At 40.8% G+C, this 14,327-nt stretch overlaps 1 protein-coding gene across 5 annotated transcripts in view; it reads left to right on the forward strand.

Annotated features, from left to right (window-relative positions):
• The window catches only part of LOC122940687 (catenin delta-1-like), a 575,811-nt gene that overhangs the window by 117,008 nt on the left and 444,476 nt on the right, over positions 1–14,327 (forward strand). For all 5 annotated transcript variants that reach the window (XM_044297389.1, XM_044297388.1, XM_044297390.1 and 2 more), the window contains one exon: positions 6,433–6,845. In XM_044297389.1, coding sequence (XP_044153324.1) covers positions 6,433–6,845 — 413 coding nt within the window. The remainder of the gene's footprint in view (positions 1–6,432; positions 6,846–14,327) is intronic.

Consider the following 14,327-nt stretch of genomic DNA (forward strand, 5'->3'; position numbering starts at 1 on the left):
AGATGTTTGTAAACCAATTTTTTAATCACGCACCTGAAAAACTCATCAAAACGCATTGCACGGAAAAAATTTAACGCAAATGCAGACAAAACTGACTTGCTTGCAAAATGGTGCGCATCCGGACCTAATCCGTCGCGCTTGTGTGAAAGAGGCCTTAGTATACCGGAGGTTTATTTGTTTTTGCATTTTAAATTTTTCTTCCCTATTTTCAGTGAGCCATAACTTTTTTTTTTTTTTTTTTTTTTTTTTTTTAATATTTCTGGTCACATAGCTATATGAGGGCTTATTTTTTGCAGGACAGGTTGTACTTTCTAATGCCACCATTAATTATGGCATAAAATGTAGTGGGAAGTGGTAAAAAAAAAATTCCAAATGGGGTGGAATTGGAAAAAGATGCAATTCCTCCACCGTCTTATGGGTTTTGTTCCCACAGTTTCGTTTATGGCAAGACTGACCCATGTCTTTCATTCTCTGGGTTAGTACGATTACAACGATATCCCATATGTGTATTTTATTTTTAAATAAATTTTAAACTTTGATTTAAAAAAATTCACATATATGATACCATTTTAGAGTGTGCGTGACTTTTTGATCACATTTTATTAAATTTTTTTGGGTAAGAGAAGCAATTAAAAGATTGCCTTTTTTCCGTTACACCATTCGCCGTATTGGAATTTTTTAAACAAATATTTTAATAGTACGGGTGTTTTCGGTCATGATGATCCATTTATTGTTATTTAGATATATATTATTTTTTTATTATGCAGAAAGGGGGGTAATTTAAACCTTTTTTTTATTATTATTATTTGTGATCATTTTGAAGCTTCTATATGAGCCTATAAATGTTTTTTTTATTTTATTTTTATTTAGTTTTTGTCAAGGATTTTTAAATTTGACATTTAAACCCTTATTTGCTCATTTTCTTATCCTGGCCTGCCATCTGGGGGCCAATATAAGAATTGCAGCATGAACACTTTCAGCCTCATTAGCGAGGCTGAAAGTGTTCTGCGCAAATAGCGATGCTTAAATTGGCCACATGGGGTTCGTGCTTCCGTGTTTTTGCGCATTTTGATGCCGTGGTCTCGCTTGATCACGGCATCTAAAGCCTTTAATTACCGCAATCGGCATTATTGCCGATCACGGTAAGTAGCAGCAGGTCTCTGCTGTATGAAACGGTAGAGATCTGCCAGCCATGACGCCCGCTACACATGCGAGCAGGCGCCATGTTTACACATCGCTCCAGCGCGGTACAGGTATGCCGCTGGTAGCGAAGGGGTTAAGGGGAACCTAGGATCCTGACCCACCCCCCCTTGTCATATCACCCTAATAGAGATCTATTAGGGTGAATAGGATTTTCACAGCACAGCGCAGCAGGGAGCTTACCATGACAGGCCTGGAAAGCTTCACAAGCATCCAGGCTGCCTAGGTAATCAATCGAAGCCCCTCTATTTCACTGCAGGGTCTCAGATTGAAAGGCAGAGGAAGTCGGGACTTTCTGCTGTGCCGCGATCAGCATTGATCACTGCACCTGAGGGGTTAAATGACGAGGCTTGGTGGGATCTCTGTTCTCAATCAATGTGGCTGGGTGCCTGCTGTATGTTACAGCTGGCACCCACCACGTATGGAGCGGGCTCACTGCAGCAGCCCACTCCATACATTACCTCAACAACCGTGACCCACGGGTATGTCAATTTAAAACCAAATCAAAACAATAAAAAAATAATAATAATAATTCAAACGTGTTCATAGTCTTTACTCAAAAACAATTTCTTCCCACTGATAAACCCTTAACCCCTTATGAACCATGCCAATTTTTTTTTTTTTTTCCTCTGCATTCCAAGACTCATAACTTTCTAACTTTTCCATTCACATCCTTTATAAGGGCTTATTTATTTGCTGGACAGTTTATATTTTTTAACCACTTCACGGCTGCCCATAGGATATAAATGTCCTATGGGTGGATGTTTAACTCTGAATGGACATTCTGGAACGTCCATTCAGAGATGGCAGCTGCACACTATTTGTGCAGCTGGCGAGCGGGGAATGACGGCAAGGCAACCCAGAGAGAAGGCAGGGGACAGTTCCCAGGTGTCCCTGCCTTCTAGATCGCTTCCTGTCCCGGTCCGGTGGCCATGTGACCGCCGGGTGAGTGCAGGAGCTGTCGGGTCTTCCATAGACCTCGATCAGCCCTGCACTGAGGCTGTACAGCGCTGTATACTGCTGTACAACCTCTCTGGGGGGTGTATTTCCCGTGTAACTGGGGCTACTATGTCAGCCCCAATAACAGGAGAAATCAATAGTGAAAAAAAGAGAGAAGTTAAATATCCCCCAGAGGTATGATCTTATGGGGGATGCAAAGTGTGGAAAAAAATAAAAAAAATTCCCCAATTAAGTAATAGAAAAAAAATGTTAAAAATAGACAAAAAATAAATAAAATAGACCTATTTTGTATTGCCGCATCTGTAACGACCGGCTCTATAAATATATCGCATGATCCACCCTGTCCGATAAACGCCATAAAAAAAAGCCATTTTGTCACCTTACATTACAAAAAATGCAAATCCAAGTGATCAAAAAAGGCGTATGTCCCACAGAATGGTACCAATCAAACAGTCACCTCATCCTGCAAAAAAGGAGACCCTACCTAAGAGGAAAAAAAAAAGTCAGACAATGGAGACACTAAAGTAAATTTTTATTTTATTTTATTTTTTTGCTTTAAAACTGCTATTGTGTAAAAAAATAATAACAAGTATACATATTGGGTATTGCCACGTCTGTAACAATGACATGACCTAACCCCTAAAGTGGACGCTGTAAAAATAAAATAAAACTGTGCTAAAACAACCAATTTTTTATTTTTTGGTCCCCATGACCCAAAAGTGTAATAATGAATGATCAAAAAATCATATGTACCCAAAAATGGTACCAATAAAAACATCAACTCTTCCTGCAAAAATCAAGCCTCTGCACAAGACTATCGGCAGAAAAATATAAAAAAAATATGGCATACAGAAAATGGAGACACAAACCTAATTATTTTTTTCACAAATGCTTTTATTATGTAAAACTCAAACAAAGCAAGTAGAGCTTTTTGATACCATTGCATTCGTAAAACCTGCTCTATAAAAATAGCACATGATCTACCCTAAAAAGGAAAGGAGAGAAAAAGAGACAGGAGGCCGCGCCTCGTGTGTGTGGCTGTATTTACGGTCTTAGTTCACTGTATACAAGAAGCGCTTACCGTATGTTGTTGTGTATAGCGCTGTAGAAGGCTTGTGCTGGTATTCTCCCGTCCAGCATGCGGGGTCCTGTGCTGCTGCCAAAGGTTCCTTATTCTCTGCACCAGGGGTGGCAGAAGGGATAAGTAAGAGGATAAAAGGTAGTCGTATTGAACCCTTTTTTTTGTGGCGCTGGAAACAGGAGGCGGATTTTCATAAAATACTTTTTTAGCGAATGAAAGTAAAATAGCTTGTTTATTTTTTGTCAACGCGTTTCAAGGGCATCCAGCCCTCTTCGTCAGGACAATAAAAGCATATCAATATATATGCTTTTATTGTCCTGGCGAAGAGGGCTGGATGCCCTTGAAACGCGTTGACAAAAATAAACAAGCTATTTTACTTTCATTCTCTAAAAAAGTATTTTATGAAAATCCGCCTCCTGTTTCCAGCGCCGCAAAAAAAAGGGTTCAATACGACTACCTTTTATTAACATGATCTACCCTGTCAGATGAATGTTATAAAAAAAAAGTGCCAAAACAGACTAAAATATATATATATATATATATATATATATATATATATATATATATATATATTATAATATAATATAATTTTTATATTTTTATTTTTTTATTTTTTTTGTTACCTTGCCTCACAAAAAACTTAATATAGAGCAATTAAAAATCATATTCACCCCAAAATAGTACCAATAAAACTGGCACCTTATCTGCTAGTTTCCAAAATGGGGTCACTTTTTGGGAGTTTCTACTGTAAGGGTGCATCAGGGGAGCTTCAAATGGGACATGGCATCTAAAAACTAGTTCAGCAATATCTGCCTCCAAAAATCATACGGCGATCCTTTTCTTCTGCGCCCTGCATTGTGCCCTTACATCCGTTTATGACCACACATCAGTTTTGAGTAACTTGAGGGATGTCGTTTCTAAAATGGGGCCATTTATGGGGGTTTCCACTATGTAAGCCCCACAAAGTGACTTCAGACCTGACCTGGCCCTTAAAGTGGGTTTTTGGAAATTTTCTTAAAAATTTTAAGAATTGCTTCTACAATTCTAAGCCTTCTTACGTCCTAAAAAAATAAAATTACATTTCCAAAATGATGCCAACATAAAGTAGACATATAGGGAATGTTAAGTAATAAATATTTTATGAGGTATCACTTTCTGTTTTAAAAGCAGAGAAATAGAAATTTTTAAAATTGTGAATTTTTCTAAATTTTTGGTAAATTTGGGATTATTTTATAAATGGTGAAATAGATTGGCTCAAATTTGCCACCGTCAAAAAGTACAATGTGTCACTAGAAAAACAGTCTCAGTTATTACAACATAAAAATTAGGCTCCATCAGGAAGGGGGTAAATGGCCCGGATGTGAAGTGGTTAATGACACCATTTAATTCACTGTATCTTGTATTGAAAAATAGGAAAAATTATGTTGGGGGGGAAAAAATTGCATGACGACCTTATAGTTTTTGTTAAAAATTTTTTAAATTGTTTTCTTTGCGTCCCCATATTGTGACACGTAATACTTTTTCTTCTACAGAGCTGTGTGGGGGCTTGCTTTTTTTTCATGGTGAGCTCTAGGTTTTATTGGTACTGTTTTATTTATTATTTTTTATGGGAGGGACCCAAAAAATTGAATCGCGCATTTTACATTGTTTTTTTTTTAAATTCTCTGTGCAGGAAAAACATTTATATTTTAATAGTTGACGTTTTCTCACATAGCGAAGCCCATAAATATTAGTGAGAAGCGAAGTGAGCTTTGGAGGCTACACCCAAAGTCGCTTTGCTCAATATTTCGGGTTAATACTGTTCGGAGGTCCGACTCCATACAGCATAAAAATGTATGGGCTCCGATGAGCCGAAGTCAGTTATTCGCAAAGTCATGTGACTGGTACCTCAGAACCGAAGCAGGGTTCGGTTTTCGCGAATAACTGAATAATTTAATTTTAAGGAAATTGTTATCTTCTGATAACCTGTACCCTAGACTGCAATAGACTATTGCAGTCTATGGGATTTTTACAAGTTGCCTTTCAGTCTGTGCCACAGACATGGCTTTGCAGGCAGCTCACAGTGACACACCTCGGAGCCTTCACAAGGTCCCAGGCTGTGAAAGCAACCAGTCAGAGCCCCGCTGGTGCTCAGATCAGAGAGCAGAGGCAGCTGCTGATCATGTGTAAGACATTGTTGAATTTATTTTTTTGTAAGGTGTGCTTCAGGGGTATAGTAGGAATGTTTGTTAAACAAATTGAACACACATGCGATGGGCTGTAACTGACTTTGAACAAATTGAAGGGAACCTGCCACCATGAAAATGAAATATACGCTACAGGCAGCATGTTATACAGCAGGAGGAGCTGAGCAGCTATAGATATGTCATATCATTTATACATGTACATTTCTGCTCAGTCTGGGCTTTGAAGTCAAGGAAGTGGTCCTATCGGTGATTGACAGCCTTCCTCAATGCATGTATACAGAGATATCACTGATAGGACCGCTTCCTTGACTTAAATGCCCAGAATGAGCAGGAATTTAAAGGAATAAATTCCAAATTTATACTGAATCTTTTCCCATAAATGTATATATTAATCTGCTCTGCTCCTCCTACTCTATATAACATTCTGCTTTCAGCTCATATACCATGTTCAACGTGGCAGATTCCTTTCAGACAATTTGGAACATAGATTTCTTTATCTAATGGAATAATGCTAGTCCCTTCACCAGAAAAACATTGTTAAATATGTTCCTAGCTCAGATCAAATGGCTAATTTAATAGTGGAGAGATTTTTGCACTGTAAGGCCTCATGCACACGACCATATGTATTTTGCAGACTGAACAATTGGCCCCTAATAGAACAGTACTATTTTTGTCTGTAATGCGGACAATAATAGGAAATGTTCTATTTTTTTGTGGAACGTAAATACGGACATACGGAAACGGAATGCACATGGAGTAACTTTTTTTTTTTTTTTTTTTGGACGGACCCGTTGAAATGAATAGTTCCACATACGGTCTGCAAAATAAACGGAACAGACATTAAAAGAAGCCCTAATGCAAATGTTTGTGTCCCTAGTATACACTTTCTGGTGAGCTGTAAAAATCTGAATTTGTATGGTATTTCTCACTAGCAATATTAGACTTTAAAGTTGTTTTCAGTTCTCTTCTACTTAAATCTTTAATTTAATTTTTTTTTTCCTCGAGATAAAACCTTCTGTTGGATATTCTCAAACGTTAGATCGGCCCTATCGTGATGCTGTTGTGGCTGGTGGAGCCTATACTACTGTGCCCCGTAATTATCATTTTCGTGGACCTGGAACAGAGCCGCTGCCAGTTATTCTACCCCCTCAGCATCCTGGCTACAGCAGCTTGTCTAGGCCAAATAATCGTTACCACACTTTGGAACCTTATAGAGGTCCTGGTTATGGGCCTCAACCTCAAGTTAGAGGAGCTGGCTTTGGAGGTAGCCAATCTGATCTGCTGACTGCCAGGTATGGCTCTGAAGATGCATATGGACTGGAAGATGATCGTAGAAGTCTTGGTGGTTATGTAGATGGGCCAGACTATTCTACCACAGGTAGGAGGACTGCAAATGGAGATCAACGTAGGCGACTTAGGTGAGTTAAATATTATTTTGCATACCAAATCAGAAACTATTATGTGAGCAAGGTTAATGTGTATTACTAATGATTAGTGCACAATTTCAGGAAAATGTTTTGCCTTTTAATCAGAAATACCCTTCTTTACATGGTTCAGTTGCACCACACTATCTCCAACCCCCCTTTTGGCATACAAAATTCCAGGGTGCCCATTCATGTTAGAGAGAAGTCGGCCAAACGCACAGATTTTGGTTGGACCAAATAACTATCTGTGGATGATGGCATCCCAATCCTCCTCTGATTTATATAAGTGGTATAGAGAGATTTGTTTTCAACACTGCCAATTCTTTGATCTTGTGTGAGAGAAACTGCTGCCAGGGGTGTTTGGCTATGGCTTATTACTTTTTTCCCCAACACATGCACACTTAGTTAAAACAAAAAATGTTTTCTGGCAGTTAAAACCAGATAGCAACACACACTCCTGTGTTTTTATTTTCTGAATTGCAGATTTATTTTTTTATTTTATTTCTTGAACATGATAACGTGAAGTGAATTTGAAAGATTTGAGAATGAGTAAGTGATTGAGACCTGTCACATTGTACATGGTGTCTGAGCTGCAGGCAGCATGTTATAGAGCAGGAGGAGCTGAGCAGACTGATTATATAGCTTTGTGGGAAAAGATTCAGTATAACTTGTATTTTTTACATTTTAAGTTCCTGCTCATTCTGGGGTTTTAAGTCAGGGCATGACCACACATAGTGAATTTGGCTGCAGTTCCAATGTGGATCTGTTGCATATTTTGGTGTGGATGTGCTGTAGACTTATGGGGTCATTTATCAAACTGGTGTAAAGTACAGCTGGCTTAGTTGCCAAATGCAACCAATCAGATTCCACCTTTCATTTTTGGACCGCTCCTTTGGGAAATGAAAGGTGGAATCTTGTTTCTATGGGCAACTAAGCCAATTCTACTTAACACAAGTTTGATAGATGACTGCATTAGGCTACTTTCACACTAGCGTTCTGCTGTCCGCTCGTGAGCTCCGTTTGAAGGAGCTCACGAGCGGAGCAGAACGCTTCCGTCCAGCCCTGATGCAGTCTGAATGGATGCGGATCCGCTCAGACTGCATCAGTCTGGCGGCGTTCAGCCTCCGCTCCGCTCGCCTCCGCACGGCCAGGCGGGCAGCTGAACGCTGCTTGCAGCGTTCAGCTGTCCGCCTGGCCGTGTGGAGGCATGCGGATCCGTCCAGACTTACAATGTAAGTCAATGGGAACGGATCCGCTTGAAGATGACACCATATGGCTCAATCTTCAAGCGGATCCGTCCCCCATTGACCTTACATTGAAAGTCTGAACGGATCCGCTCAGGCTACTTTCGCACTTAGAAATTTTTCTAAGTTATTACTGAACGGAGCCTCCGTCTGCATTAATATGATCGGATCCGTTCAGAACGGATCCGATCAAACGCAAGTGTGAAAGTAGCCTTAGTGTTCTACAGCGCAAAGGTTGAAATCCATCTAAAGGGAACCTGTCATCAACTTTATGCTGACCTCGCCGAGGGCAGCATAAAATAGTGACACAAATGCAAATTTCATCGGTCTGTCACTCATGAGCTAATATTAAAGGGATTCTGTCACCAGTTTTTGACCCCCACATTCAAAAATATGGTTATGTGCATGGAGCCCTTGTGATTCCTAATGTAGTCTTATAAGCTAAATCTGTAGGCTCATTTAGTGTAAAAAACGTTTTATCTAACCTGTCATTCATCTCGGTAAGGTGCCCAGGGGGTTGCTTATGTCCTCAAGATGCCGCCCGCCGCCGCCGTTCGTGCCCAGCTCCTCCTTTGCTGTCATCAGCGATGTGCCCAGCTCCTCCTTTGCTGTCATCAGCGCCGCCTGAGAATCCTTTGCAACGCCTCCGGCTCTCCCTCACTCCCCCCTCCTTCTTCTCTAAGATCCCGCGCGTGCGCACAGGCTTGTGCCTGATGCGCCCGTGCGGACTTCTCCATTCAGCTTCATTGAGCGAAGTGCACATCCGCCGGCACTTCGCTCAACCTCCCGATGACCTGAAGGCTGACGCCAGTGTTCAGGTCATCGGGAGGTTGAGACAAGTGCCGGCGCATGCGCACTTCGCTCAATGAAGCTGAATGGAGAAGTCCGCACGGGCGCATCATGGCACAGGCCTGTGCGCACGCGCGGGATCTTAGAGAAGGAGGAGGGGGGAGTGAGGGAGAGCCGGAGGCGTTGCAAAGGATTCTCAGGCGGCGCTGATGACAGCAAAGGAGGAGCTGGGCACATCGCTGGTGACAGCAAAGGAGGAGCTGGGCACGAACGGTGGCGGGCGGCATCTTGAAGACATGAGCAACCCCCTGGGCACCTTACCGAGATGAATGACAGGTTAGATGAAACGTTTTTTTACACTAAATGAGCCTACAGATTTAGCTTAGGAATCACAAGGGCTCCATGCACATAACCATATTTTTGAATGTGGGGGTCAAAAACTGGTGACAGAATCCCTTTAAGTGGTTGCCGAGAACCAACATCATAATCATTGAAAAGAGTTGAATCTACCTGAGAAGAGTCATGGTTTATTTATGATCTCCTTTACTCGCCCATCTGCTGATAATTAGCAGTTCTATCCTAGAGAGAAAGGGAAAAAACTAGGTAGAAGACCGTCAGTCATCAGCAGGGAGAGCAGGAAGTCATGAATAACCATGACTCTTCTCAGGTGACCGTGACTTTTCCAGGCCCAGTCTGCAATGATTGTGATGTTGGTTCTCAGCAACCACTTACTATTAACTTTTAAATGACAGACCGCTGAAATAAACTCTCCTGTCTCTACTGTATGCTGCTGTTAGTATGGACAGCATAAAGTTGGTGACAGGTTCCCTTTAAGGACAAGGCCTTTTTTTTGCAAATCTGACATGTCACTTTGCGGTAACTTTTAAAACGCTTTTACTTATCCAGGTCATTTTGAGATTGTTTTCTCGTCACATATTGTACTTCAAAAAATATAGTAAAAAAAAAAATGTCCTTTTTATCTATGAAATTACCAAAAATGTAGAAAAATTGGCAAATTAAAAATTTTCTACTGTTATAATAGATAGTAATACCTCCAAAAATAGTTATTACTTTACATTCCCCATATGTCTACTTCATGTTTTGGATCCTTTTTATGAATATTTTTTTATTTTTTGGAGACGTTAGAAGTAGGGATCGACCGATATTGATTTTTTTTTAGCACCAATACCAATAATCTGTGAACTTTCCAGCCGATAATTTATACCGATATATTTTTTTATTATTCTGTGAATTTTCATTTTTGAAAAAAAAAAATATCCTACTCAAATCTGCCGAAAATGAATGTTTATTGTTAACGTGTAGTTTATTTTTTATTTTTTGTAAATCTTTCTTTTTCATTTATAATTAATATTTTGGTGTGTTTTACTAACTATTATCCCCCTTAGGGACTAGAACCCTTGTCCTATTCACCCTGATAGATCGTCGGGAGACGGCTATGTGATTCTGCAGCCAGCTCCCACCTCCTGTATATGAATTGATGAGAGACTTGTCTTCATTGGTGGCGCAGTGGTCACAGCCCCTCCCCTCCTTGTCCTCCCTCCCTCTCATTGGTGGCAGCTGCAGAACAAGGGGGAGGGAGACACTTTCTCCTTCTCCCCTGTGCTGCTGAGGGAACACTGAGAGCGCTGTCAGCAGCGCGATCCTTGTTCCCCATACGTTATCGGTATATCGGCAAAATGCAGGGTGGGTCATTTATATGGATACACCTTAATAAAATGGGAATGGTTGGTGATATTAACTTCCTGTTTGTGGCACATTAGTATATGTGAGGGGGGGAAACTTTTTTCAAGATGGGTGGTGACCATGGCGGCCATTTTGAATCCAACTTTTGTTTTTTTCAATAGGAAGAGGGTCATGTGACACATCCAACGTATTGGGAATTTCACAAGAAAAACAATGGTGTGCTTGGTTTTAACGCAACTTTATTCTTTCATGAGTTATTTACAAGTTTCTGACCACTTATAAAATGTGTTCAATGTGCTGCCCATTGTGTTGGATTGTCAATGCAACCCTCTTCTCCCACTCTTCACACACTGATAGCAACACCACAGGAGAAATGCTAGCACAGGCTTCCAGTATCCGTAGTTTCAGGTGCTGCACATCTCATATCTTCACAGCATATACTTTGGGAAAATGATGCTTTTATTTTACTTGAAACTTTTTTTACACTTTATTTTTTGTCCTACTCTGGGACTTCAACTTTTGGGGGTCTGATCCCCTTTACAATGCTTCTGTATTGTGATGCATTGGCCGTAAGTGTATTACTAAATGTAAAACACTTACAGCTTGCTTGCCTGTGAGATCCAGGGGGTTGTATCTCACAGGCTTTCCCGGAAGACAGCCACAATGCCTAAGGAAGGCATCAGGCTGCCATCGGGTCCCCGTCACAGCAGCGCCGGGAACCGATGGCTTCTTTCTACCTCCCTCCACACATCGCACGTGCCTGCAGTCAACTTGGATTGTGACACATCAAGGGTTGTTGCGCCAGCATCGGTGATTTTGCCGGTGCATACAGCAGGGGTCCGGCTATCAGTGACTGCCAGACCCCTGCCACGGATCGCACCCACCCGATCACAGCGCCATACATATACAGCACTGGTCCTCAAGTCACTGACCTCTGCGCCGTACATGTACGGCGCAGGTCCTTAAGGGGTTAAATATAGATACTGACATGGAAAATTAATAACATAATCAACTGGGCTCCTAACCATAGAATGAACAGGGATATTAATGAATGAAATGCAAGGCTTACTAAATCTCTTCCAAAAAAATTGCCAATCTGCTCTGCTCCTTCTCTATAATGTGCTGCAGATCAGACACCATGTTAAACATCACTGGTTTCCTCTAAACCAGCGCTTGTTATATGTGCTGGTTCCATGCTGATCTCAGCCCATGTAAAAGAACAGTTTGGATTTCTTTACACACATTGAAATCTGCATGTGTGTTGTTAGGTTCATGCAGATTTTTGTGGATTTTGATGATTATGATTTCCAGTTGAAATCTATGGAGAAGTTGGGTTTCACAAAATGCACAACACATCATGTTTTCTGCAGTGGAATGCACACATGGTTTTTTACAATAAAATTTTTGAACTCCAAGTCCATAGGTATATACGAGGAACTTTTTTTGATGTATGTTTTTCTACAAATACATTGTATGTGTGAAGGCACCCTGAGAACTTCCTAATAAGAACATCAAATTCTTTGAAATCATATAGCCTTTCCTCTTCTGGGACCAACCCAATTCGTTCATCCCTTTTGTATACAGAAAGACACAGATTTCTAATGCAAGCTGTAAATGACTACTGGAAATCTCACCACTTGCTAAAACATGAGAGCCCCCAGTTCCAGAGGCATTAAAGGAATGTGTGATCAGAAAATAGCTTATTGTTTAAATCGCGTTTTATTGTTTATCATACATATTTTTAAAGAATTGTTGGTGGTTAGTTTTAATTTTCCATGTTACTATATTTAAAAAAATAATAAAAAATCCATAAATTTGTGCAGTTTTTGCACTGGCCACTAAAGCCTAATTATAGGGTCTTTTGGGTCTATGGACCATGGGGCTGCTGTAAAGGTTTTTTTTTTTTTTTTTTTGTTTGTTTGTTGTAAATGCTCTTAAGAACAGCTCAGGCAAAATGGCATCCTCAGTAGTCATGTTAGGGGAAGAGAATAAAAAAAAATCTATCTGAAAATAAAATCGGATTAGAGAAAAAGGATGTGTGTCGCTATCTGGTTTTAACTGACAGGTAACCTTTTTTGTTGACACATTTCCTTTAATTAACCCTTTCCCATATATAGTCGCGCGTGCGCACCCTCTCATATCCGGCCGCGGCTCCAGGCATGCAGTGTGTCCCGGCTGATTTCGTGCATGCGCATCAAGTGGGCGCTTCTCCCACGACCGTGCTATAATTTTGACTTTCCCCTTGGATCTGCACTTGCGCAGTGCCGCACACCCCTTCCTCCAACTGATTCTCATCACTTCCGGTGCGGCCGCGTCACCGGAAGTGGCGTGGGGTATAGCATTCTGATAAGGTATAGTAATCTTCATCATCTAAGGAGTTTACAGAGGTCAGGTGCTCTTTACAGTACCCCCCCCCCCCCCAAAAAAAATAAATAAATAAAAAATAAATAGCAAAACAATCAAAGACCCAATGGCCTTACAAAAGCCTCTGGGTCTGTCATGTATGCAAGCCTGTCATGCTCTGATAGAGACTACAGAGAACTATATATAATTGGTATTGCCGCTTCAGTAACAGCCTGATCTATAAATGGATCAGGTTATTTATCCCACGCTGTGAACTCTGAAAAAGAAAATTAAAAAACAATAACGAATTGTTGTTTTTGTGACCTCACCTCCCCAAAAATGGTATAAAAGCAATCAAAATTCTGTAGCCATTTTCTTAACTACTGAACCTACGGTTAGTCTACTTTCACACTCGCGTTTTTGCTTTCCGTTTGAGATTCGTTCAGGGCTCTCACAAGCGTTCCAAAACGAATCAATTTGCATTCTGAATGAAAAAGGATCTGCTCAGAATGCATCAGTTCAGTCTCCATTCCGCTTTGGAGAAGGACACCAAAACGCTGCTTGAAGCGTTTTGGTGTCCGTCTGATGAAACTGAGCCAAATGGGGACGAATCCTTCTATCTTTATTCAGCAGGACCTGCGCTGACGTTACCGCGTTCACCATGTGGTGAGCGCGGTCAGTGCAGGTCCTGCTAAATGAAGATAGAAGGTCCTTCTATCTTAATTCAGCAGGACCTCCGCTGATGTCACCGCGCTCACTACGTGGTGAGCACGATGACGTCAGCGAAGGTCCTTTTGCAGGTCCTTCAAGAAGAACAAGGAAGCGGATCCCGGCTGCGCGATCAAGTGGATGGGGTGAGTAGTGTTTTTATAATTTGTTAACCCTCAATTGACATTTGACTTTGCATTCTGTAATAAAAAAAAAAATGCTATTATTCATTATAACAATGTTATAATGGAAATAATAAAATCTACAGAACACCAAACCCGAACTTCAGTAAAAAAGTCCGGATTCGGGTCTGAGTACCACATTCAGTTATTTTTTATTTATTTTTGTGCAAAACGCTTTGCACTCACGCTGAAAAAACTGAACAACAGAACGCAATCGCAGTCAAAACTGACTGAAATTGTGAGTAGGCACGCAATTTCAGTCAGTTTTTTTACTGCAATTGCGTTCTGTTTCCGTTCCTATTGGTTTCCCGCAATGCACCCTGAACGCATCCGTCCCTCACCCGCAACGCCCCTGTGAAAGAGGCCTAGGTGTTTGGCATGCCTAATTTTTATAACTATTCTTCAACAAAGGATTCCATTGTTTTATCCAGAGGCTTGAATTAATTTTTTTTCTACAGTTACTTATTACCGCACTTTGCAGTCTATTCATTCTTTTGCATCTGTCA

The sequence above is a fragment of the Bufo gargarizans genome, chromosome 6, assembly GCF_014858855.1.
Source record: "Bufo gargarizans isolate SCDJY-AF-19 chromosome 6, ASM1485885v1, whole genome shotgun sequence".
Taxonomy (NCBI): Eukaryota; Metazoa; Chordata; class Amphibia; order Anura; family Bufonidae; genus Bufo; species Bufo gargarizans.